Below are 23,083 nucleotides of genomic sequence, written 5' to 3' on the forward strand. Positions count from 1 at the left end.
ACCAGTTTATATATAAAGATGCCAATAACACCACACCTTAGCATTTGAGAATACTGTCTCAATAATAACAGTCTGTGCCTTTGAAGAGTGAAAGCTAAATAAATTCAGGGTAAATTCAGCACATTTTACTGGCTAGCTTCACTAACTTCAACTGACTAATGTCAGCATACACACTAGTTAATATCTGGCCAAAAGTGATTCTGATTAGTGTAATTGTTTCTATAGCCTTATATTATACAATAGCATTAAATAAAACATGAGAATGTGTATTTCTGTATTTAACTACACTTTCTTTTTTCATACTTATTTACGCGTTATTTATTTTCCTTTTGGTAAGAAGGGAACACATTTAATTTTTACACCTTTACATGAAGAAGTTAAACATCTAAATTGAATTTTAGCACACTGTAGATTTTGATTGGTTTAAACCAAGCAGAAAAAAAAAAGAAAAATAAAGAAGTGGAAAGTTCCTCTCATGCCTCTTCACACTTCTTGATTTAATTTCTTTACTTACTTTCATGTGAATTTCTAAAGATGCTCATATCACAGTCAGGTAATATATTAATGGAAAATACATATACGGCATGCAATGAAATACAAAATACAAAAGGCTGTTTTTGCCATTGAGAAGATAAACTGTCCTTGTTAAGCAAATGTAAATCCCAATACAAAACTGACACCCAATTCACTTCTGTAATTTGTCCTTTCTAGTGTTGAAATCAATCAGGCAGGGTTAACAGATCAGGTTCACTCTGAAGAAACTAACTTAATAATTAAGCTGTGATATTCAACAACAACTTTGATTTCTCCATGGTCCCTGAAAGAAAATATGAATCAAAGTAACAAGGGACAGAGTAAACATGCCAAGGACCGTCCTGAACAGAACTTCATTTTAATTCTCATTAAATATAGGGGTTACACCTATGTTATCCAAATACAGCAATGAATCTATGTTCAGACCTATATCATGATGTTGGGTTTTCAAGACCATTCATGTTTTCTCCAGCCTGAAGCCATGAGAATATCCCCCAACTTTTCCCTTATTATCTTATGTTACTATCTATACAATATGAGCTGCAATACAGGTGCCATGGCAGGAAGACAGTGGTTTAGAGCTGTCTCATGTATGTACTACATCCTGTATTTTCTGAAACACTCTCATACACTCAGGAGATGAAAGCTGGTCATGGCTGTTTACATTGGGCAACATAGGAGAAAATTTAACTGAAGAAATGAGAATTCATAATGAACATCATATGAACTCTCAAAATATTGAAAAAGCAACCACTCAAGAATATTTCAGCTTGCTTTTTCAAAGATCTACAAGTTAGGTGGTAAATAATATCTAAAGCTGCCAAGAGATGAGAATGGCTACATATGTCACCTTTTAGTTCAATGAGATCAACAGTTAGTGAAACCCAAGATTGCAAGCCTTATTTCTGATGCTCTATAAACCAATATACTCACTCTACCACCTCTCCATTCCTCTTCCTCAAAAGAGAGAAATTAGCTCTTTTTAAATAGGTAGTCTTTCAATAAGAATAGAAAGATTCTCAAAGAAGCTGTTGGAAGGGCTGATTTATTAAGAAATGAGGTCTTGACACTGACAACCATCTTCTCAAAACTTCAGAATCAGGCCAGGTTTAGCTGTTTGGCTCCTTGTCTTTAAGTTCAAAGAACCATAATGCCTCGTGAAGAATGCAGTTACAACTGTAAAAAATAGCTTTGCCTACCACACCATGCATTACCTTTTCTGATGCAGATTTTTGTCTTTTGACTAGTTCGTAATTAACATTGAGAAGCATGAGATATTTGCATTACATGACAGACTTGAGCATCTGCTGTGGTCTGACATGTCAACTTCAGCCACTTCCAGGAATCTTTTTTCGGTAATCAAGAAGAAAAAATGCCAAACCACACAAAACAAAACTTCCATTATCCCAGTGCACTGAGCTGTAGTTCCAAAAAACTCAGTGACTTAGACATGCATCATTGTAGTTTTCATCATAAAATAGATTAGATTATTATATATTTTAATACATTTTTATAGTAAACTTAAAAATTCTTACACGTAATTTTCTTTGACCTCAAAAAATGCCCCAGATTCCTACACAGAAAACCTCTTGAAAGCTCAGAATGGCAAATAAAACTGCAGTTCCACTGTAAAAAGTGAATTCACTTTTATACACAGCAAAGATATTATATACAAAGAGTTTATATACAGCAAAGACATTCTACATTCCGTAGGTGTCTGCGGCCAGATGGAGGGGCTATCTTTCTGCAGGTAAAATCTGCCTTCTTCCCTGGCAGATAAGTATAAAGCCTCAAAAAAAAATATATCCTTCAATCTTTTTTTTTTTTTTTTTGACTAAGAATACTAGGCAACCTGAAGTCTGACATCATTTATTTAAGATCTGTAACTATATATTATTCATGACATCCCTGATTCTGTATCAAGTGCAAGTGTGCAAGTGTGCTGGCTTCATCAGCCAGCCCAGTTTCAAAACTTCTAAATCACACAAAACCAGCAGAACTTCAGCCTGTACCACTTGTTTTATGGTTTAAACCCTTCTTTATAGCTATCTACTGTCAAAAAATACTCCACCTTGCAAATTGTATAAATCTCTGCACAGGCTTTATTGAAAACATAAATAATGTAAGAGACATTAAAATTAGGTAGAAATTGCAGTCTTCTGCCATTCCCATGTATTGCAGCCAAAGCTTACAGTCAAAGGTAGTGGCTGTAGCCTTCTGTCCTTCCACTGCTGTCATAACTTGCAAAGCTTTTCCTCAAGTGTTACATGTTGTAATTAAACTAAAATTGTGATGTCAGCTTACTGTGGAAGGTATGTTAGTAATTGAGCTGACTTTTAAACTTACAACCTTTCACCATTGTGCTTCCGAGAGCATTAGAGAGAAAATTTCTTCTTTCCTATTCTTTCTATAGGAAACGTACATCATTGTATTTGTCTGCTGTGAGCTATACACTTTAATACTTCTGTCTTAATCATTCACTGCTTCCCACAACGTTGCATAAATCACCACCAGAAACTCCCACACATATGTATTTGTGTTGACTTAGATGTTACATTGGGCAAAAACTTTTCCAACTGAGAATTTGGTTTTCAACAAAAGAAAATGGCTGAAAAGTAACTTGATTTTTCGAGCTTTTTGCTGCTGTTGTTGAAATATTAAAAAGACCTCAACTCTGGTGGGATTTTGTAATTAAGCAAATTCACAAAAAAAAATCTGCCCACAATTAACTGGTTTTCAGTATGGTAATGCACTTTCATACCAGGCTATAAGAGCAGATCATCAAAAACAATGAAGTAAAAATAATCTTTGTTGAAATTGACATTTTTTTCACTAGGTTTTAAACCTTGTTAGGGTTGGATTTATGATCTTCCACCCAGATTATGAACAATTAGTATAAAGCATAGAGTAAAACTTTCTGAAATGCAAACATTCTAGCAGCATATATTTGTTTAAAATTATTTCCCCATATGCGTACAGATAAAATAAGAAATCACGTAGATATCATTAACACAGTTCTCTTGAGAGAGAAAATAAAGGTTGAAGTGTAAAAGTTGTTTCCTCGTGGCAACTTAGAAAAAGGGTCAAATTATACAGTGGATTAAGCTCATGAATGTCCACTAGCTTACAGACCCTGGGAACTCAGATTTTTCTAGGGTTGCATACCCTTGAACTCTCAGAGTTTCATTCAGATGTAATGATATTTCATAAATTATAGAATGTAATAGAAAACAAATAGGCAAAACATATCATGCATTAGTACAAATTGTCTTGCAGAGTTGTATAAAGGTTTGTTAATAGGATAAAGACTATGATAATCATTGAAAAACTTAAAAGTTTCTGTTTTGGAAATCACAGACCACTTTTGCTCAGGAATTGACAGGCAAGTTGGAGTAACCTTCACACTTTCTCTCTTTTAAAGAACTGGCTTAATGGAACGAACTTCTTTTATATCTTGTGTCCCTAACATATGGCCATTCCCACTTATTTAAACATATTTTTAGATATTTAAAATTTGACAGATATCATTGATACTTTTTCCTTTTCAGAAATAAAGGCCTTGGTCACATAATATCCACCAGTCCTTAACCAGAATTCCTAATGAATGAACAACATTTTCAGTCCAGTGTATTAAACATTTAAGAATGATACAAATGTTTGATAACTTACAGGCTTATTCACAGTGTATGCAGTCCACAGTGGCATCCAGATATCATGGCTGTATCCACTCACATACTGATAATGGGGAAGGAGGCAGTAAATGCTATTCTTCTGAAGAACTTTGGGTCTCCCATATGGCAAATGGTATGAGGTTGCATTCTTTACTATAATTTAAGAAAAAATGATTGATTCATTCTTCTATAACATTTCTGATGACACAAAGGTTTAAGCCAGCAGAGAAAAAACACAAAGCAAAGTGTAAATTAAAGCATTAATAAATACAGACAGAACTGACAACAAACATAAGCATGTATTTCTTTAAGCTATTAGCTTCTAAGTGGAATAACGAAACGTAGAAAACAGTTTTAATTTTGTTTAACGTAGAGGGGTCAACATGATATGACATCAGACATGCAAATTCTCATTTCTTTGCAATTTCATATGAATATAAATCTTTTGAATTCATCTTACCAGTGGAAAGAGAGCTATTAGGCTAGCAAACATTGAAATGCTTCGTAAAATTTCCAGAAATCTCACAGAAAAACATGGTAGCATGAGAATTTTTATCAAAGACAAACATATGGTTGCAAGGTGGCAAAAAACAGATATGTCATATGGTTCAGAAGTACTCAGGCTTTCCACTGAAAACTGTGTGGTTTTTCTCAAGATTTTAATGGGATTCAGATCTAGTTCTTCTGCATAAATGTCACTACAAAAGTATCAATTAGTATCTTTTAAGGAAATGCAAAGAAACAAGAAAAAAAGTTATGCTTCTGACTTGGCTCTCCTACTTCACTTCAAATTGCAATTAACATTGCAAAAATTCCCACTGAAACCAAAAACTTAAAATATAAAACAGGCATAGATTTAAAAATATTGATGTCCCTTTCATTTCTGTCTACTTACTTTCATCTGTGGTGAGATTTAACCTCATGTTTATTACTGAAGAATTTGTGATCTGTAAAATATCAGAGAATCCTTCAGAATGAATCAAGCATTTAGAAAAATCAAAGAAATGAGAACACTCTTGAAAAAGATGATTGAAAGATTCCAAAAGTTCCTACTTACACTACTGCATGTGCATCCCAATTCATCTGCAGGAGTCAGACTGGAAACTGGACATGATAAAGGAGATGACTCCTCCTTTGCATGTGAAGGATTGTAAAAAGGATTTTTTAACAGGTGGTTTAAGCTGCCGTGTGTTCCATTGTTTGGTGCTGGTGTAATACGTAGCAGATCTGTTGGAAATTTTGAAATTTTAAATCATTTGTAAAGCTATTTTAAGACTAGAATAGCATTTTAAATAGACTCTCTTTCCACTGCTATGCATTTTCTGTCAATTTTTTTCTAAATGTAGAACCAACAGGTTATTCAATTATTTAAACTTTATTGCAATTTTCCAGGTACAAAGGTTCATTGATATCTTCTTCAAGATTTGTTAATCTATGTACTTGAGTACTGTTCATGCAGTTTTATACATTGCCATAACATTCCTGAGATTAAATGATTTTATGCAGAGTACAAACTTGTTTGCAAGTCACAAAATCAAAGAACCGTTGAGGTTGGAAGGGCCCTCTGAAGATCACCTAGTCCAACCCCCCTGCTAACAGGATCACCTAGAGCAAATTGCGCAGGATGGCATCCAGGCGTGTTTTGAATATCTCCAGAGAAGGAGACTTCACAGCCTCTCTGGGCAACCTGCGCCAGTGCTCTGTCACCCTCACAGTAAAGAAGTGCCCTCTCATATTCAGATAGAACTTCCTGTGCTTCCCGCTGCCTCTCATCCCGTCTCTGGGCACAACTGAAAAGGGTCTGGTTCCATCCTCTTGAGACCCTCCCTTCAGATATTTATACACATTGATGAGATCTCCCCTCAGTCTTCTCTTTTCCAGGCTTAACAGGCCCAGCTCTCTCAGTCTGTCCTCATACAACAGCTGCTCCAGACCCCTAATCATCTTAGTAGCCCTCCTCTGGACTCACTTCAGTAAGCATACTAGTTGATTGCATTTTTGTGTGATCCTTTAATCCTTATTTTCTGAGGAACATACTTCCTAATTGCTTACTGTCGTGGCTGCAATGGTTCATCTGAAGCTATGAGCAAGAGTTGTAACTGTCTCTAAAGGGCTCTTATCCCCAAATGATTCCACAGACACCACTTCAACAGCAAGCCCACATGGCAGGAGCACTTCTCCATGGTTCTTTAGTGGACTTCTTTTGCAGTCAGAAACAACCTCCAAAGCAAAATAATTTCTGGCAGTTAATCTTTCAGCACCATATAGGAAGAAAAACATCATGGCTTCCATATTGTATGTGAAAAAAAATAGCTTCTGAATGAATTCACCAAACTTTTTCTTTCACAACACTGGCATTTGAAAGCACTGCTGGTTTATCATCTTAAGTACTAGATTGTTTCTACTCACCACACATAAGGTTGTAAACCTCGATGTTTTCAAAAGCATCCACTTCTGTTTTTTCTTTAAAACTTGGGCCATATCCTAGGAATATAGCCTAGATTGGAAAAAAAAAAAAATGCTATTTAAAGGAACCCAAATTAAAAAAACAATTCAGTTGTATTTTATGCAAATGGGGACACTGGACCAAAATAGCCTTTTCACAGCCATAAGTTATAATACAGGATTGCTCTGATAAAAAAGGCAAATTTTGCCCATTACCTATAATTTTAAGAAAAAATATTTTATCTTTTTTTAATATTTTGATGCATACTTATGAAAATTATTGCTTGCTGTGTTTCAAATTCACACATTTTTATATTTTCATTGCAAAAGTTGGTAACAACAATACCACTTCAATAAACGCAGAGTTTTGGCACTCACAGATCCTATTTAAATGCTAATATTGAGCCAGAAATATAAGGTTTGGATCTGTATTTTTTTTGCATTCTCAAAAATCTTTGGATAGCTTAGGAGCCTATTGCTGTGGCTACAGCCAGCAGTAGGGAACTGGGGAGACCCATCTCAAGCTTTGCTGAGACCTAAGTCAGTAACGCCAACAGAACAGTTTAGTACTGGACATCCCTTGCTGGGATCTGTAAGCATTTTAACAGAACACTGATACTACCTACAGTCCCACATCAGTTTCTACTACTTCATAAGCCTTCTTAGCTCTCTGCCATGAGATACAGAAATCATGACTAAACAGGACAATGATCTGTTCTAAAATAATATTCTTATGTTCTCACAATAGAAAAGGAATTTTTAATATATTTTTAAAGACAATATTAAGACATATTACTACTTTATAAAGAAATATTTTTTTAATCAGTCGTTGTGCCACCAGCATAAGATTATCTATGATTAATGTCTCTACGTCAAGCAGAACTTTTTTATTTTTTTTGTCCAACACAAACACTGAGTGCCATTCTGATCGGTATATTGACATGTGGTTTTAATACAGTTGTGAAGACCTAGAAGAATCTCATTATTAGGCACAGGACATGGGACTAATAGAGGTATGCTTGACCTTACTTAAAGGTTCACATCACAGAAAGTACATGAATAATATGTATCCTCTTGAGCTCAAAAGCTCAAGACCTCTAAATAGACCTGTTACAGGACGTGGAAGAGACAAAATTTCAATACAAGCTATATTAATGTACAGACTATATTAATGACCTTTTTGCCCTGATGACATGCCTAAGGCTTGTAAGACAAGCAGAGAAAATCAGATTTAGCTTATTGGAGCACACAAGCCTTCAGATGTTCAACTGGATTCCCAGAGCTTATGGAGATTTTTCAGTCATTGCTTCGGTAGAAAAGGAAATAACTTAGTGTTCCACATCTGAACACAGTATGCTTGATTTACTGGTTCCATGGAGTTAAGGTGAGCCATGACAAGTTTTACTACAGGATCCCAAAGAAGCTGGACTTGTACACACTGATGAAAAGCAATACCAATATGTGAACCCCATACATATTCACAGTTTACATGTCTGGATGACAGGTAAGAAAAAGCACACTGCAAAAACTATTATATATTCTCCTGGTTCATCTAGCACATACTGATTTTCTTCATGAGAAGATGCAAGACTTTAATAGAAATCATCTTACCTCCATACTTTTAAATTCATTGTCATAGCCATGGTTACCTCCATCACAAAACGTGTAACTGTTGTCCCTAAGAAGAAACCATCATACACTGTGAATTAAAATGGCACAAATAGAGACAGCTAGTAAGAGTCATCCTGAATCACTGCACTCTGGACAACATCCTCAGAACTGACTCTGAAATAATATTGTGCTGCTTTTTGCTCATCCTGTGTCCATCTTTATGAAGAACTCTCCATCTTATAACATAGTTTGCTATGGACAGAAACAAAATATATTCTAGGCAACTATGGAGTGTACAGTGAATCAATGTTTTCAAAATAAATTGAATAAATGCCTGTTTTTGAACTGAGGCTTTTACTCAGCAAGAACTTTCACAACAGTGTAATCTGCTTAGGAAGAATTCTTCAGTTATATTCTGTGGTATCAGCAACATAATATAAAAGTAATAATGGGAAAACTTATCTGTTATCTTCTGTGGAACGACACGAATAAGACTGCAAGGGATTTTGCCTTACAAGAGAGTGCAATCTCATCATATATCTTAAAAGGGTGAAGGAGAGATGTGTATATGTGAGGGGGTTATAGAATTATTAACATGCCAAAATAGTCTGACTTATGGTGACTAATGCTTGTATTAATTTAACTGTTGCTGAGATACTTGGAAAGATAAAGACATAGTCATATTTATTCAACACATACTTGTCAGACCTATGTATCCTGTTTTCAGAGGCACAAGAACACTCAAGCACAGCTAAAAAGAAAAGGTGAATGTGATATTTTTATCCATGGTCTAAACTTTGGGCAGACCTGTGCGGTGCCAAGAGTTGGACTAGATGATCCTTATGGGTCCCTTCCAACTCGGGATATTCTATGATTCTATGATTTTTCCCTGGGCATTTCTTTTTAGGTCCAGGACAATTATTTGGTTGCATTAAAATAAACAAGTCATGTACTGATCAGGTATTCTCTAGTATTTGAATAGCCTTGAAACTACAAGTCAGATCATAGTTTTGCTATTGTAGCCCTGTATCTAAGAAATACAGTATTGCTACTAATGCCACCAACTTTGTCCTGAGTTTTACATAGTTTTTTATACAGATAGCAGTAAAAATTGGTTATTCTGTGTAGAATGAGATATTTACAGCTCTGAGGTAATGATGTAGTGTGGAGAAAAACTGACCTGGTACAGTAGCAGAGGGCCTTGAGAAGGGGATACACAGAAGACTACAGACATGAGATGACAACAGACTTGCCCAAGCTGGCCTCTGGAGACCCCAAGGCTAGAAACAACTCACGAGTGTTTTGGTGAGTTATTAAAGAAATGTAGATCTGGAAACTAATATAGCCATATTTAGAAGTAAAAAAGAGAAGACAAGTATTTAACACATGTAAAGTACACCAGAAACAGCAGAACGAGATTGTGTTGACTTGCAGACCAGGGAAGAATGGCAAAGTTATAGAAGTGTGTTAGTATACATATAAAAATGACCTCAGTAGGATCACAGAGTGAAAAAAAAGAAACATAAGCATCATATTCCTACTGATGAAGGATTTATAACGCTAATTACTGGCCATATCCACAAGCACAGCAGACTGAAGTCATAAGGGCCCAGAAGAACAGTGACAGGATGACCTTAACACCAGGAAAAGGTCTAGATTCTAGGAAGGATTTGCGTAACACTTTTAACTGCATTATTTTTGATACTTTTTTTTTTAATATAGTTTTTTTTTTCTTTTTTTTTCTTTTTTTCCTGTAAAAATTTGTTCTGGAGTACTAGAATTCTTTGACTAGACTGTTAAGATTTCAATCATACTAAAATACATTCTTGGCTTACATTATTTTTACACATGAAAAAAATTTAAATGTAACACTGCAAGTCTTACAAAACAAGAAAGGAGGCATCAATGAATGAAATGAAAAGGAAAACAGTCACAAACATGATGGTACCTTACAGCCAGCCACTGTCGATCCACCAAAAGATGAACTTTGTCAATACGAATGTTGTTAGCATAATGGAACCGTTTTGGCAGGTTAGGTGTCAGATAAGGCTTGAAGTGCTGAGGGGATCTTTTGCACTGCAACACAGGAAAGGGCCCAGTCATGAGTTTTGTGCAGTATCAAAAATAAATCCATCATTGAGTATTATCACAGTGACAGGTGTGTAAGCACAAATCATATTGTTCAGAGATAGCTTCTCCAATAACCCTGCATACCTCATTTTCAGCCCAAGAGGCAATGGAAAGAAAAGTGACTTATTTTGGAATTGTTTGAAAATATACTGCTATAATACATATAGTAAGCATACCAATACTGTGGTGAAAGCACTGCTAAGGCTGAAAGACATTTAGTAGTAATGTTTACTCTATACATCCATACTAATGTCACTGGCATCTCGTATGTAAGTTCACAAACTACAAGAGAAAGTTCCTAGGTAGTTCGTGATTTTCTGCCATCGTCTATTACTTTACCATTCAATAAACAACAAAGAAAACCAAGTATACATAACATAGTACAGTCTAGAGTTTTAGCTGCAAGATTGAACATCTAAATGTCTAGTGCTCAGCTATTAGCTACAGACCTTAGCTTTAACATCCACATTTACTATGTTAATATAACTGCTGTGTTAACAGGCATACCATGAAGGAGTTTGCCATCAAGAGCCTAATGACAACCATACAACATGCTGCAAAGATTTAACTGCATATCATCATCAGGAGCCACTCCACCAGCCAGCAACCATCACAGCAATGTTTCAGAGGTGTTGATCCCGTTCAGAAATCTGGGACAACACAGAACAGCTAAAATGCTGAGGGAATTGCTGCTAGAAAGCAGGTTAAGCCAGAGAAGAGGACCTGTTTTATCACACAGGCAGCACACAAACTATCGCATACTTGGGAGTCTGATCTGAGATTTTCACCTTTGAGCCATAGAATTCTATACTATGCACAGAATGACATTCATATATGAAATGAGAGTAAAATGTCCCTGGATAGTCATCTAAGAAGCACAGTGAAAAACAACAAATAAGGATTCAGTGGGTTTGCTAGCTCAGGAGAGGAGATCATTCTGCAAAAGATACTTAATAAAAGGGAAAAAATAGAGGAAATCGACCTAATTAATATACAATCCACAATTTCCTTCTCTGCTCCAAAGCCTCCTTCTAACAACCTGAAAGAGACAAAATACGGGATGTAACTATCTATGAATAGACAGGGGGAAAGGAAGTCTCCTCAATCCAGATTATTCCTACAAAACAGAGATGTTGCATCTCACCTTGTAACTATTACCAGTAGCAGTTTCAACTAGAGTAGAGAACATGGAGAATCTGCTATTGCCTTCACACTAACGCTCTTTGGTATGACAGGCTCCACGTCATTTAATGGGGTAGAAGATGTAACACTGAAAAAGCTCCTTCCTCTATTCCCAGCCCGTGATATTCTACTCCCGTGTCTGCTTTGGATGCTGGAACAAAGGACATGTTCTTAGGTATTCAGAATCAATAAGAATTTAAACAGGAATTTCACCGCTTTCTGGACTTCGGGTGGCTGGCAAAAGCTACGTGTTGTATGGCACAGATGTTATTCAAGAGGTTACAGGAAGACCTCCAGTGGTGGTTTACTGGAAATACACTCAGCTGAGACAGCCTAGTATTTTTCCAAGCTGAGTAAATACTCAGCTCTAGAAGTTTCAGAACATCTATCCACTGCTTGGACTAGGACTAGTCACAGAGTAGGAAACAAATTGCCATTGAAGGAAAGAAAGGAAAATTATGGCAATACAGAGAGAGTGAGCAGTTTATATCTTTAATTCACTGTGAATCATAAATTTAAAGGAATACAAAAAATCGAGCTTCCTACAAGGATGCTAGTTTTCATACCACATGTATAACAAGTTAATGTATAACTTGATTAAAAACAAACAAACAAACAAACAAACAAATAAATATAAAACACCACCACCACCAAAAAAAAAAAAGTGAATTATCTATCTAAAAGACTATAAAGAAAAATATGCAGTGTTCCACCTTATCACCTTTCAGTAAAAGAAACAGTCTTGGTCTTCCTGTGTTTTGCACTCCATCCTGCACTCATTTGTTTGCATCCTTCAGCACTCAACTGCCAGAGTACACCTAGAAGGAGCAATGGTCTACACAGGAGACACAGGCAAGCTTGGACCTGCTCTCAAGTGCTACATCCACAAAGTATGGCAGAACTATCACCATGGAGACCAGTGGTAGTGCAGCATACCTAAAAGTCCTGCAAGTGCTTAAGTCATATGCCATAAAAGATCCTAAAAGAGCCATACCGCCTCATGCCAAAGGTCCATCTTGCCTAGTACTCTGTTCCAATAGTAGCCAGAATCAGATACCAAAGTATAAAGAAAGCATGTACAAACAAGTCAAGTATTAAATTAATATTCTTTCTTGTACCTGCTCAGCTTCCTCTAGGCTTACTTGTGCATCATGTTTAACAGCCCTTACAGGCCTGTCCTTCTTAAAGTCATCTAAAATCTTCCCTTTGTATTTATATAGTAAGCCTCTACAGAACCCTGTGGCAATGTACTCTACAACATCAAAATTTGTTGCATGGAAAAGTTGCTTTAACCTAGCCTGGGTGCAGCCCTTGTGATACAGAGCTAACAGGATGTCTATTATTTAAAGCACCACTGTGTTGTATTCTGTTCCATAATGAAGATATACCTTACTTTCTCCATCTGAAGTCAGCTGTTTCTTCCATTTCAAAGTGAAGCTCAGAAAACTTCTTTGCTTTGAACAGAAATACAGCACAGCACTTATCTGTGTACTATTTTTGAACAACTTCTAGAACTACCTCCTGTGGTACATTACAATATGCTATTTAAACTGGCGCTGTAATCTCAGTTTTTCACAAATTCTGTTTTTTGATCAGATTCCCATTAAGAGGAACTATGAGGAAAAAATATTAAAATATTTACTCACTGTGAGGTTTTTAACAATTCCTTCTGAGTCAACTGTTAAAAAGAAAAGATCAATCAGCATACATTAAAACAGTTGAAGGTCCAAAGCCTTGTGAGAAAAATTTCAACACACTTTTTCCCTGTAAAATTGAATTTCTTTGTTAACTTGTGAAGATCATGGTAACCATAACCTTCCATGGATAGGAATGTTATGTTTCCAAGAATAACTGCCTGTATACATGATACCTGTGACAATACCTGGGTACATCAAGAAAGACTGCCTACACCTAAAGCTGATAAATCATGAAAACCAAATTTTCTTCTCCCTACGAACCTCTGTTTGAAATAGAACCTTCTTTACATTGAATTGGACCTGGACTGCTTGTCTAGTATTCCAATTCCAGCAGCAGTCACAAAGAATCCAGTCTGTCTTAGCACTTTCACCTTCCATGTTTTAGAAGAGTAACTTCAGTCTTTTGACAATAGCTTTCTAAAATACAAATCAGAGCATTTTACAGAAGGCAAGTTCTTTCAGAAAGAGTAAGATCATTAGAAGAAATAAGTCAACAATTATACAGAAAATAAAACACATAATAAACATCATTATTCGCTCCTCTGGACTCCTGAGTATACTTTGTTACTCTGTTCCTGTCTGATTTAGTCTGTTACTTAAGACAAGGAAAGTCTGCTTCAGGTTGTATAAATGCTGTGTCTATAAATACAAATACAATTAGAAAAGATAAAAGAAAGTGCAATAGGATTCCCGCTTTTCATTAAAATCTGCAATAATTAAGCCTTTTAGAATACTTTATGAATTCTCTAAACTCACTGAATAGAGCACTTCCATGGTTTACCTCTCTCCCTTCTTTTTCCTGATACAGAAAGTTTTGTTTGTTTATTTATTTCCTGATACAGTGCTTGTGCAATCCCAGGATTGGTCCACACTTACAAGTATAATAGTCCTGAGGAACATTGCTTGCTCGAATGCGAGCTGCAGGCCCAGCATATATGTAGAAATTAACCTGTTGGAAGTAATCAGTCATGTATTCTAATTGGCTGCAGTAGGTCATATCCATCCCTAGAGAACAATACAGAAACAGTTATATTTCAAGATACCATAAAGTGATTTATAAAATTGATTAAAACTAGTAAACACACGTATTACAAGAAAACAATGACTCAGTGAAGTTTACATTGAAAAACAAAACTATATACATTACCATGATCAGCTAAAACAATGAGGTTTACACAATTGTGCAGGTTTCTCTGTTTAAGTCCCTCCATTAGCATTCCTAGTGTTTGATCTGCTAGCTCTAAGGCTTTGATTACCTGTGAGAGAAACAAGGTTCATTAGAACTTTCCTTTGTTGCTGATTTCAAGTTATCACTTAATCAAGTTATCACTTAAATCAAAGTCTGAAAAAAAAAAACAAGTTTTTCTGTCAGCTTTCATGCTGTTCATATTGCTTCTTTATTTCTTCTGCTCCAGTGCAATTTACCATCACCATTAGAGTATAGATGTGCAAAATCCAAATACTCTACCACAGAATTTGCTACACTAAGTACATTTTAAAGACTCACATTAGATTTTTTTCTATTACTTTAGCTTTAAAATATGTTTATTAAAAGAAAAATGTAACACATTCAGATAAATTTTTCCTTACCCCCCAATTTATATACAATATAAAATTTATAATATTAAATGCAACTGTCATTGTAGCATGAGAATGTCGTATTAACAATAAGCAGCATTTCAAAAACATTTACATACACTTGTTACCTATAGCATCTAATGAAACGTGGTGCCCTTCTCCAATACAGAGTCCCTTCAAGCTTCCTACAGAAAATCACTGACCATCTGTACTGAATTTACATGGCAAGGTTCTGGTAGTGGGGGTCTGCAGGGGTGGCCTCTGTGAGAAGAATTCAGCAGCTGCCTCGTCTTACATAAGGGCCAGTTTCAGATGGCTCCAAAAGGGACCTGCTGTCGGCCAGAGCCGAGCCAATAAGTAATGTCTGCACCTCTGCGAGAGCAGATTTAAGAAAGGGAAAAAACTGCTGTGCAACAGCTGCTGGGAGAGAGGAGTGAGCACCAGCCCTGCAGACCCCTAGGTTAGTGCAGAAGGATGGCAGGAGGTGCTCCAGGCAGGCAGCAGCAGTTCCCCTGCGGGCTGTGGAGAGGCCCCTGGTGGAGCAGGCTGTCCCCCTGCAGCCCATGGGTCCCACACGGAGCAGATCTCCACGCTGCAGCCCGTGGAGGAGCCCCCGGTGGAGCAGGTGGATGTGGCCTGGAGGAGGCTGCGGCCCATGGAGAGCCCCCGCAGGAGCAGGCCCCGGGCCGGAGCTGCAGCCCGTGGAGAGGAGCCCACGCAGGAGCAGGGGGTCTGGGGGGAGCTGCCGCCCGCCCGTGGGGGACCTGTGCTGGAGCAGTTTGGAGCACCACACTACCTCTGAAGTAATATGGGAGAAATCCATCACAACCCACCCTGCAGATCTTCACAGAGAATGGCTCTTCCCTAAGTGGCATAGCTGACTTACTGTCTCCTTCTAAGAGCAAACAGAAAGGACAACACCTTACTCAGTCTGAGGAATTGCACCCTTCTTGTTCCCCTAGCTGCACTCTCTTGACAATCTTGCATGCAAGGACAATGCACACATATACAATTATGCATACAATCAAGGGTTTTTAAACCCCTTGTGCACAAAGAGGAATTGAATTTGCTTTTCAATTAAGGAGCCTAAAACTGTCCTACAAAGATCAGTTTTTCTGTTCTTGTCCACTACAAGAAGGCCTTCTGTGGAAGATCATTTTCAAAGCTATTACGCAAGACCATTCTAGGAAGGAGCCGATATGATAAGCCCTAAACTCCTTAAAGATTGAACTTTTTTCATGCATGCAGATAAAAAGGAAATATTACAAATTAACAAACACTGAAGTAGAATGAATGGAATATATAAGAGACAGTTCTGAGAACTTTCTAGGCCACATGCTTCCAAATATCACTTGCCAATAAAATTGCAGTTTAGTCTAAATGCACTCAACTTGAAACTTAATACTATGTATTAACAGTATGAACAGTATGAACAGTATGAACAACAGTATGAACAGAAATGATTTTCTGCCAGTCTGTTTGTATTACAGCTCTTTTGGCTCACACACACTGCTGAAATCATAACTACGGGCTCAGCCACAAGCAAGAGTCTAACTTAATGAAAACTCAGAAAACAGTCATGGTAATTTTTGATCTAGTATACTTTCCAAGTTTATAAATCAGATAAGTTTATAGTATGGCACCATTTTTAGTGATATTTAGTCTAGGAAAACCACAAAAACTACTTACGCCACCACTAACTGGTCCAAATGAATGTCCAGAAGAATCTGGTTCTTCAATATACAAAGTGTAGAAATCAGGCCTCAAGTTACAAATAAATAAAAAGGAGATATTATGAAAATTTGGAGACAGCATTGGAAAAAGAAAAAAAACTCACTTAAAACAAAATAAAAGGAAATACGAACATAATTATAAGTAATTTCCTCTAACCTTAAGAAAAAAGAAAAAACAAAAACGGTAACTATAATCATCTACCTTCCTCTGAGTTTTGTAATTAATCAACATGGACTATTTTATTTGGAATTACATTTTAAGAAACAGTATCCAGTATCTTTAATAGTATCCAGAAATCACTCTGTAAAACCTCAGGATTTTAGAGAAAAAAGCAAGCTGTTCCTTGAGATACAAATGAAACTACCACCAAAATGACCTTATCCTGCTCAAGCGGTGAGGCTCTAGAAAGTATCTCCTAACTGCAAATATGAAGACTTTGGTAACAAATCATCATATAAAAGATTTCAATTGTTTACATGTTACAAAGATCAGCACGGTAATCTGTCATTCTATTTAAACACACACACACAAAAGATTCTTAATCTGTCATTATTTCATTTAAACTGCAGCAGATACAAATCTATTAGGCACTTAACTGCCAAGTTACAGTCCTAGATCACTACAGGGTTCAGAATCTCGTGTCATTTAGAAGATGTAAAAGTCTTCTACTTTGTCATTCTCTGATACATGCAAACATAGTAATATCCACACCACTACTACCAGTACTGACATCTGCTTTTCATCCTGAATTACTGCCTGCAATTACTTTCAGATATTTAACCTTTATTTTGTAAGACCTCTCATACAAAATCTTTCATCCTACACTCAGACTAGAAACTGAATGTTTCATGTTTCACCTAGGGCATATGCCAAGAAAAAAAAAAAAAAAAGACAAAACAATAAAGGAAAACTTAAGCAACAGTACATTCCATTCAGATACATATGCACCTCTTCATCTTTTGTATCTACAACCTTATGTTGAAAATCGTTAACTATATTTATACTACAAGTTCATGTTCAGCAAATTCTCATTTGAGATGGCGAGGGAGATTCCACGTTTCAGAAACACTAATAGAAAGTTCAACAGCAAAGTATTACAACCATTCTAAGCTGTATTCTTACAAACTACTAGGATATTACTGTTACCTTTCAGATTTGCTATAATCAAGCCATTTCAGTATTCCTGTAATTCTCTCTTCATATGTAACTGAACTGAAACAAACAAACAAAAAGGTATGTCAACAAGCCCTTTCTGATTTGCCCTCCTAATTCCAAGGAATCTAAGTACAGAGAAAGAGTCCACCTAGTTACTATATTACTATATTACTCTAGTAACATAATAAAGTCAATGACTTGTAGTTCAAGAATGACATATCTTAGTAAGATACCAGTAATAAGTAATTTGTTATCAATACAGCCTTACAATTATATACTAACTTTAGAATGTGCAGAACCATGAGAGATTTACTGAAATCACAAAAATAAAATAAAAAAAAAAATTCACTAATACCAATGCCTTCCAAAAGATGAAAAATTACTTGGTCTAAAGGTCATCTTCCTTCAGTAGCTTCCCTATGCAGTGTCTTTCTTCAATTAGTTTCTGCCTTCTATAACCTCTTGCCAGTGTGTCCAAGTTAGTTAGGGCATAGGTTATCTGAAAACTTATTATCAAGTCCAAGTACTTTTAAAGAGTTAGTTATTATGTGTAGATTTTATGTGTGAAAATATGGTAGTCTTTGGTATAGCTTGGAGGTGGCTACTAATTATTTACAGGATGCCTTCTGAGTGGGAAATTAGTGGTTTGCACTTGGCTGAAACTTTCAAAACCATCTAGGAGAGGAGAACATACAGTACCTTTTGCCTTTCTTATTGTGAATCACCTAAATGGGTTTGGAAATTTTAACTATTAATGGCAGTTCCATGGCAAACACAGGACTATGTGACATGGCAGTTGCCACTCAGACTGTTGTTTAAAAATGTAATTATTAAATTAATTATTTAGGTATTTAACTGTTATATGACAATTTGTATTTTTGGAGTAATTTAGGGGAATTTACCACAAGCCTTATAAAAACTTACTTGTTGTATATATTGTACAAGTCCGGGTATGTACCATTAATGGGAACATCAGAGCCTGGCCAAAAGAATGTGCCTGCTTTCAAACCTTGGTACATTGCTGTCAGCCACATCTATGGATAAAGATATAAACAAATTATTTTATTGCATTTACACCACTGGAGGACCTCAGATCACCAGAATCAAAATACATGATTGGATCAGAAATATGGGCTGCAGGCATACATTTCTTTCTTCTTTCATACATCATGTACCTAACAAATCATCATGTTGCCTAACAAATGTATCAGATTTGAAGTTTGTTTTCTGTGTACACATTCTGAAGAAACATTGGTAGCATGGGAGTGAGTATGCTGCAGTTTCTTGGGAATTCTTAGAAAAAAAAAACATACAGGTATTTCCATAGCTGACAACAGGTAGTGTGGCCTTTTTCCCAATGACATATCCCACAGAATGGATATGTGGATCCAGTGGAATGAATCATGAAGATGGAAGATATGGTTTCTTGTTATATAATTTTATTATTATGGGGTATATTTCTCTTCAAGAGTGCAGCTGTGGTCCCTACTGAATCCTTCAGAAAATAACAGCACCAAGATTTTTGTACTTGAGTATACTATAAACACGACTACACATATATATATAAATATATAATCTGTATGTGTGTATATAATTAAATATATGTAGGTTAAACAGATACATTAAGCATATACTACATGTGTAAATATTTTTTTTTCTATTTTTGTACTACTTGGTATTTCTAGTAAATTAATAATATTAGCCATAGCCACAGATACAATCAGGAGGTAGGTTTTTTTGATGAAATGAGTCACATTTTACACAGAAGTGTTCATTTAGCTGGAAATGAAGTTTCTTGCTATCCTATTCCTTGTTTTTATATGCCTGGACTTTATAAGTGTATTTTTAAATAGATATATTCTGGAAATAGATTTGCAAATTTCATTGTTTTAGCTAATTGTCAAAAGCTAACTAACCAAACAAACAAACAAATACAACCTACAAAACAAAACCCTATCAAAAATTTACTAAGGTTTCCTGTGGCAAGAATTCCATTACAATAACAGCCAAAATATTTAAGGATTTTTCAGAAACTGTCACGTGAAGAGAAATTTTTAAGTCTCTGAGTCAACATTTTAAAAGTTCTTTTACCTTCAGAAAGAAAACTGTTTTGAAGGCAGCCTATAATATGAACCCTACAGGACATTTAGCATGTACTGCATGTATATCACACAATTTTGCATTTTATTCTCTTTTTGTTTTGTTTTATAATGTGACACACGATCCCTTAGACATAGAGGAACACCATGAATAGAAGTAAACCTACCGGCTGTCCCTTCCACCACGAAGGCTGGAATTTTTCGGTCCCTGAAAGTGAGAAATGCTTGTTCAAGTCTACATCATACATGCTGTTATCAATAATACCATGAGATTCTGGATACAATCCCTGCAAAATGAAAACAAACAAACATAAAACTATGAACCTTAAAACCAAATGAAACCTAAATTATGTTGCAATACACAGTATTGCAATTATTTTATGCCTGTTTTATCACAGAAACAGAATACATTTCCTATCTCACATAGTTCATCAGATTCCTTCCAGTGAATTCAGTGTGCCTTGCAAGTTCCCTTTCAGTTTTCCTGTTTTCTCCACAATCCAGTTAAAAGCTGATATGCTATAGATTAAGTATCAGATATGTCACATGGTTACGTATCAGCTGCCAAACTCATCCTAACACAGACACTCATCAAGTGGCAGCGCCCTCACCCCTATTCACCCATATCCAATTAGACTGACAAAGATCAGGAATAACAGGTTCATAGGCCAGAATCAGATAACATACCTACATAAGCACGTAGGCATGCCTCCTTTCTTCTACATTGCTGCATGTACTATCTCAGCATGTCTCTTTATATATCACTTCTATAGCTTGAGTTCCCATGTTCCACAAAAAGATTAGTTAATTCCTTGGTACCACAAAATCTTTTCTGTGTCATATAGATAAAGAAAAGTACAAATAGCAAATTCTCACTTACTGTGACAATAGTATAGTGGTTTGGAAAAGTTTTTGTGGGGTAAGCCGCTCTCATGTATTTTGAATGTGTGCCACATGTTTCTGCAACAGATTACAGAATTAATATAAATTTCCTTTTTTTTTTTTTTTAATTGAAAACTAACAGTCTTAAAAACAAACAAACAACAAAAATCACCACAGCCAGCTGCTCAGTTGTCCAGTTGCTATGGTATTAGACAGGAAATTTGACCCAAAAATAAAACACATACATTCTGGTGTTTCCTTGTGAGCTAGGTCTACGCTCGATTGCCATCAATGAACACAGGACACTCAATTCATCTGCCTGAACCCTATATGCCTGAGGTCATTTGAGACATCTTTAATGATTCTGCCCAGTCTGCAGGTGCTGCTCCTGCATCTGGTCTGCCAACCTAAATAGATGTCTCTCGTACTTCAAATGACCCAAAGTGGCACTGGACATATATGTTTATGTAACCAGACTGAAGCCTCAGGTCAGACCAGGCAAGACAATCTGCAGAGCTGTCTGGCGATCAGAAGGACTCAGTTGCTACAGCACTGGAGTCCAATGCCATTTTAGATACCCTCAAATATCCCAGACGTGTACAGGAAGCCAGCAGTTTTGATGCAAAATCAATGCGAGACCTGTGCCCCGACGTAGATGCCGAAAGCCACCCAGTCCTGTGGCACCCTCTGTAGGCTGAGCTGACATGCTCTCTAGGCACTTGCACCATATTGCACAGACTGTACTAACCCTAAGTGCACTGACTACAATGGACATGTAGATATATGGAGACATCTCCAAGAACATATCTAAATATAGGTGTCCTGCTCTGGACTGAATCCCATACCAAGTGCCCAGGAAGGCTGGACATGCTTCAAGACTGAAAACTTGAAGGCACAGGAGTTTGTAGCAAGATGGGTGTCATTCTCTTTTCTCAGGTGACAAGTGATAGGACGCAAGGAAACAGACTCAAGTTGCGTCAGGGGAGGTTTAGATTAAATTTTAGGAAGAATTTCTTCACGGAAAGACTGGCATTGTACGAGGCTTCTCAGGGAAGTGGTGGAGCTGCCATCCATGGTGGTATTTAAGAGACGTGTGGATGTGGAGCTTAGGGAAATGGTTTAGTGGTGGACTTGGCAGTGATGGACATAAGGTCATCATTGGAATTGATGATCTTATGGGTCTTTTCCAACGCAGATGATTCCTTGATTCTTTCTCTCCAACCATTGTGCCACTTTTCAGCAATTAATTTTCAAAGGCACTTACCACACCTGAACATCTGTAATAGCTAAATGCACTGCAATTCAACTTATTTATCCACAAAAGAAAAGGTGTGAAGACTCTAAGATGCCTTAATGCCATTTTTAACATGTCATGTGGAGAAACAACTCTGTATTAATCTGTAGTCAGCTGATTATTTGATTCACACAGAAGCACAATTTATTAGTTGATATAAAGCATTTCCATTAAAGAATAGAAATTGATTTTAACTGAACAAGTTCAACTAAACAATTGAAAGCCTGATATTCAACAAAACTGTTCCAGTGCTGTACAGAAAAAAAGGCTTATAAGAATGTTTAAAGAGGGACTGAATAATTGACAAATGAGAAAATCAGAAGAATTTTTTTACAGATTTGTCTTGAACAGTAAAGGAGTTATTTTCATAACATATATTCTGTAACAACTTGCTTGATTAGCTCTCTTGAAAATGCTAGGTTAATGGAGTCCTAGAGAGGAAATATTTTATGGTACAAATCAGCTTGAAAGTCTTCCTTTTGCAAAGAAAGGAAATTCCCTTTTCTACCCACAGTAGATTATTGAGAAATATAAGCATGAGTGTGCGTAAGTAAATATTAAAGCTGACCACAAGTATTGAATTAGAACTGATCTTGTTTAAAGGGATTTCTTGGAAACATACACCTAGCATGGTTTTCATGCCTTATGTCAAATTGGCATTTCCTTTTCACCTCTTTCAAAAGACTGGAATTGAACACTGACTTCTTCATGCATGGTTCCTTCACTGATTCAAATTCCTTCCATTGTCAGAAAGACAGCAAAGAATAAAATATTTGCACAAGAAGTCATTTGCACATTGTTTTAAGTTCAGGCTCCTGGATATCTTTTGTAATCCACAAACAAGATTGTTTACTATTCAGTAAGCAGAACATGATACATTCAGAACAGACACAAACAATGTCAATTTAGACTATTACTGCTAAGAAGAAATGAATAAATTTGCAGAGATTTTGTCCAGGTACAAAGCATCTTGAGAGTTGAGCTCTAAAATATACAGGAAATTTGAATACAAAGTGTGCACTAATGGTTTTCAATTTTCAGAGCCCTCTACAGCACAAACTAAAGAAATAC

General features: G+C 36.3%; 1 protein-coding gene across 2 annotated transcripts in view; it reads right to left on the reverse strand.

Moving 5' to 3' along the window:
- ENPP3 (ectonucleotide pyrophosphatase/phosphodiesterase 3) overlaps positions 1-23,083 on the reverse strand; it is a 43,391-nt gene that overhangs the window by 6,878 nt on the left and 13,430 nt on the right. For both annotated transcript variants that reach the window (XM_013175481.3, XM_013175480.3), the window contains 14 exons: positions 20,717-20,796; positions 20,004-20,123; positions 18,662-18,771; positions 17,729-17,794; positions 16,538-16,610; positions 14,418-14,526; positions 14,147-14,275; positions 13,220-13,251; positions 10,210-10,337; positions 8,262-8,328; positions 6,615-6,702; positions 5,263-5,432; positions 5,101-5,152; positions 4,204-4,358 (listed from right to left, as the gene is read on the reverse strand). In XM_013175481.3, the coding sequence (XP_013030935.1) occupies positions 4,204-4,358; positions 5,101-5,152; positions 5,263-5,432; positions 6,615-6,702; positions 8,262-8,328; positions 10,210-10,337; positions 13,220-13,251; positions 14,147-14,275; positions 14,418-14,526; positions 16,538-16,610; positions 17,729-17,794; positions 18,662-18,771; positions 20,004-20,123; positions 20,717-20,796 (1,379 nt within the window). The remainder of the gene's footprint in view (positions 1-4,203; positions 4,359-5,100; positions 5,153-5,262; positions 5,433-6,614; positions 6,703-8,261; positions 8,329-10,209; positions 10,338-13,219; positions 13,252-14,146; positions 14,276-14,417; positions 14,527-16,537; positions 16,611-17,728; positions 17,795-18,661; positions 18,772-20,003; positions 20,124-20,716; positions 20,797-23,083) is intronic.

This window comes from Anser cygnoides, chromosome 3 (assembly GCF_040182565.1).
Source record: "Anser cygnoides isolate HZ-2024a breed goose chromosome 3, Taihu_goose_T2T_genome, whole genome shotgun sequence".
Classification (NCBI taxonomy): Eukaryota; Metazoa; Chordata; class Aves; order Anseriformes; family Anatidae; genus Anser; species Anser cygnoides.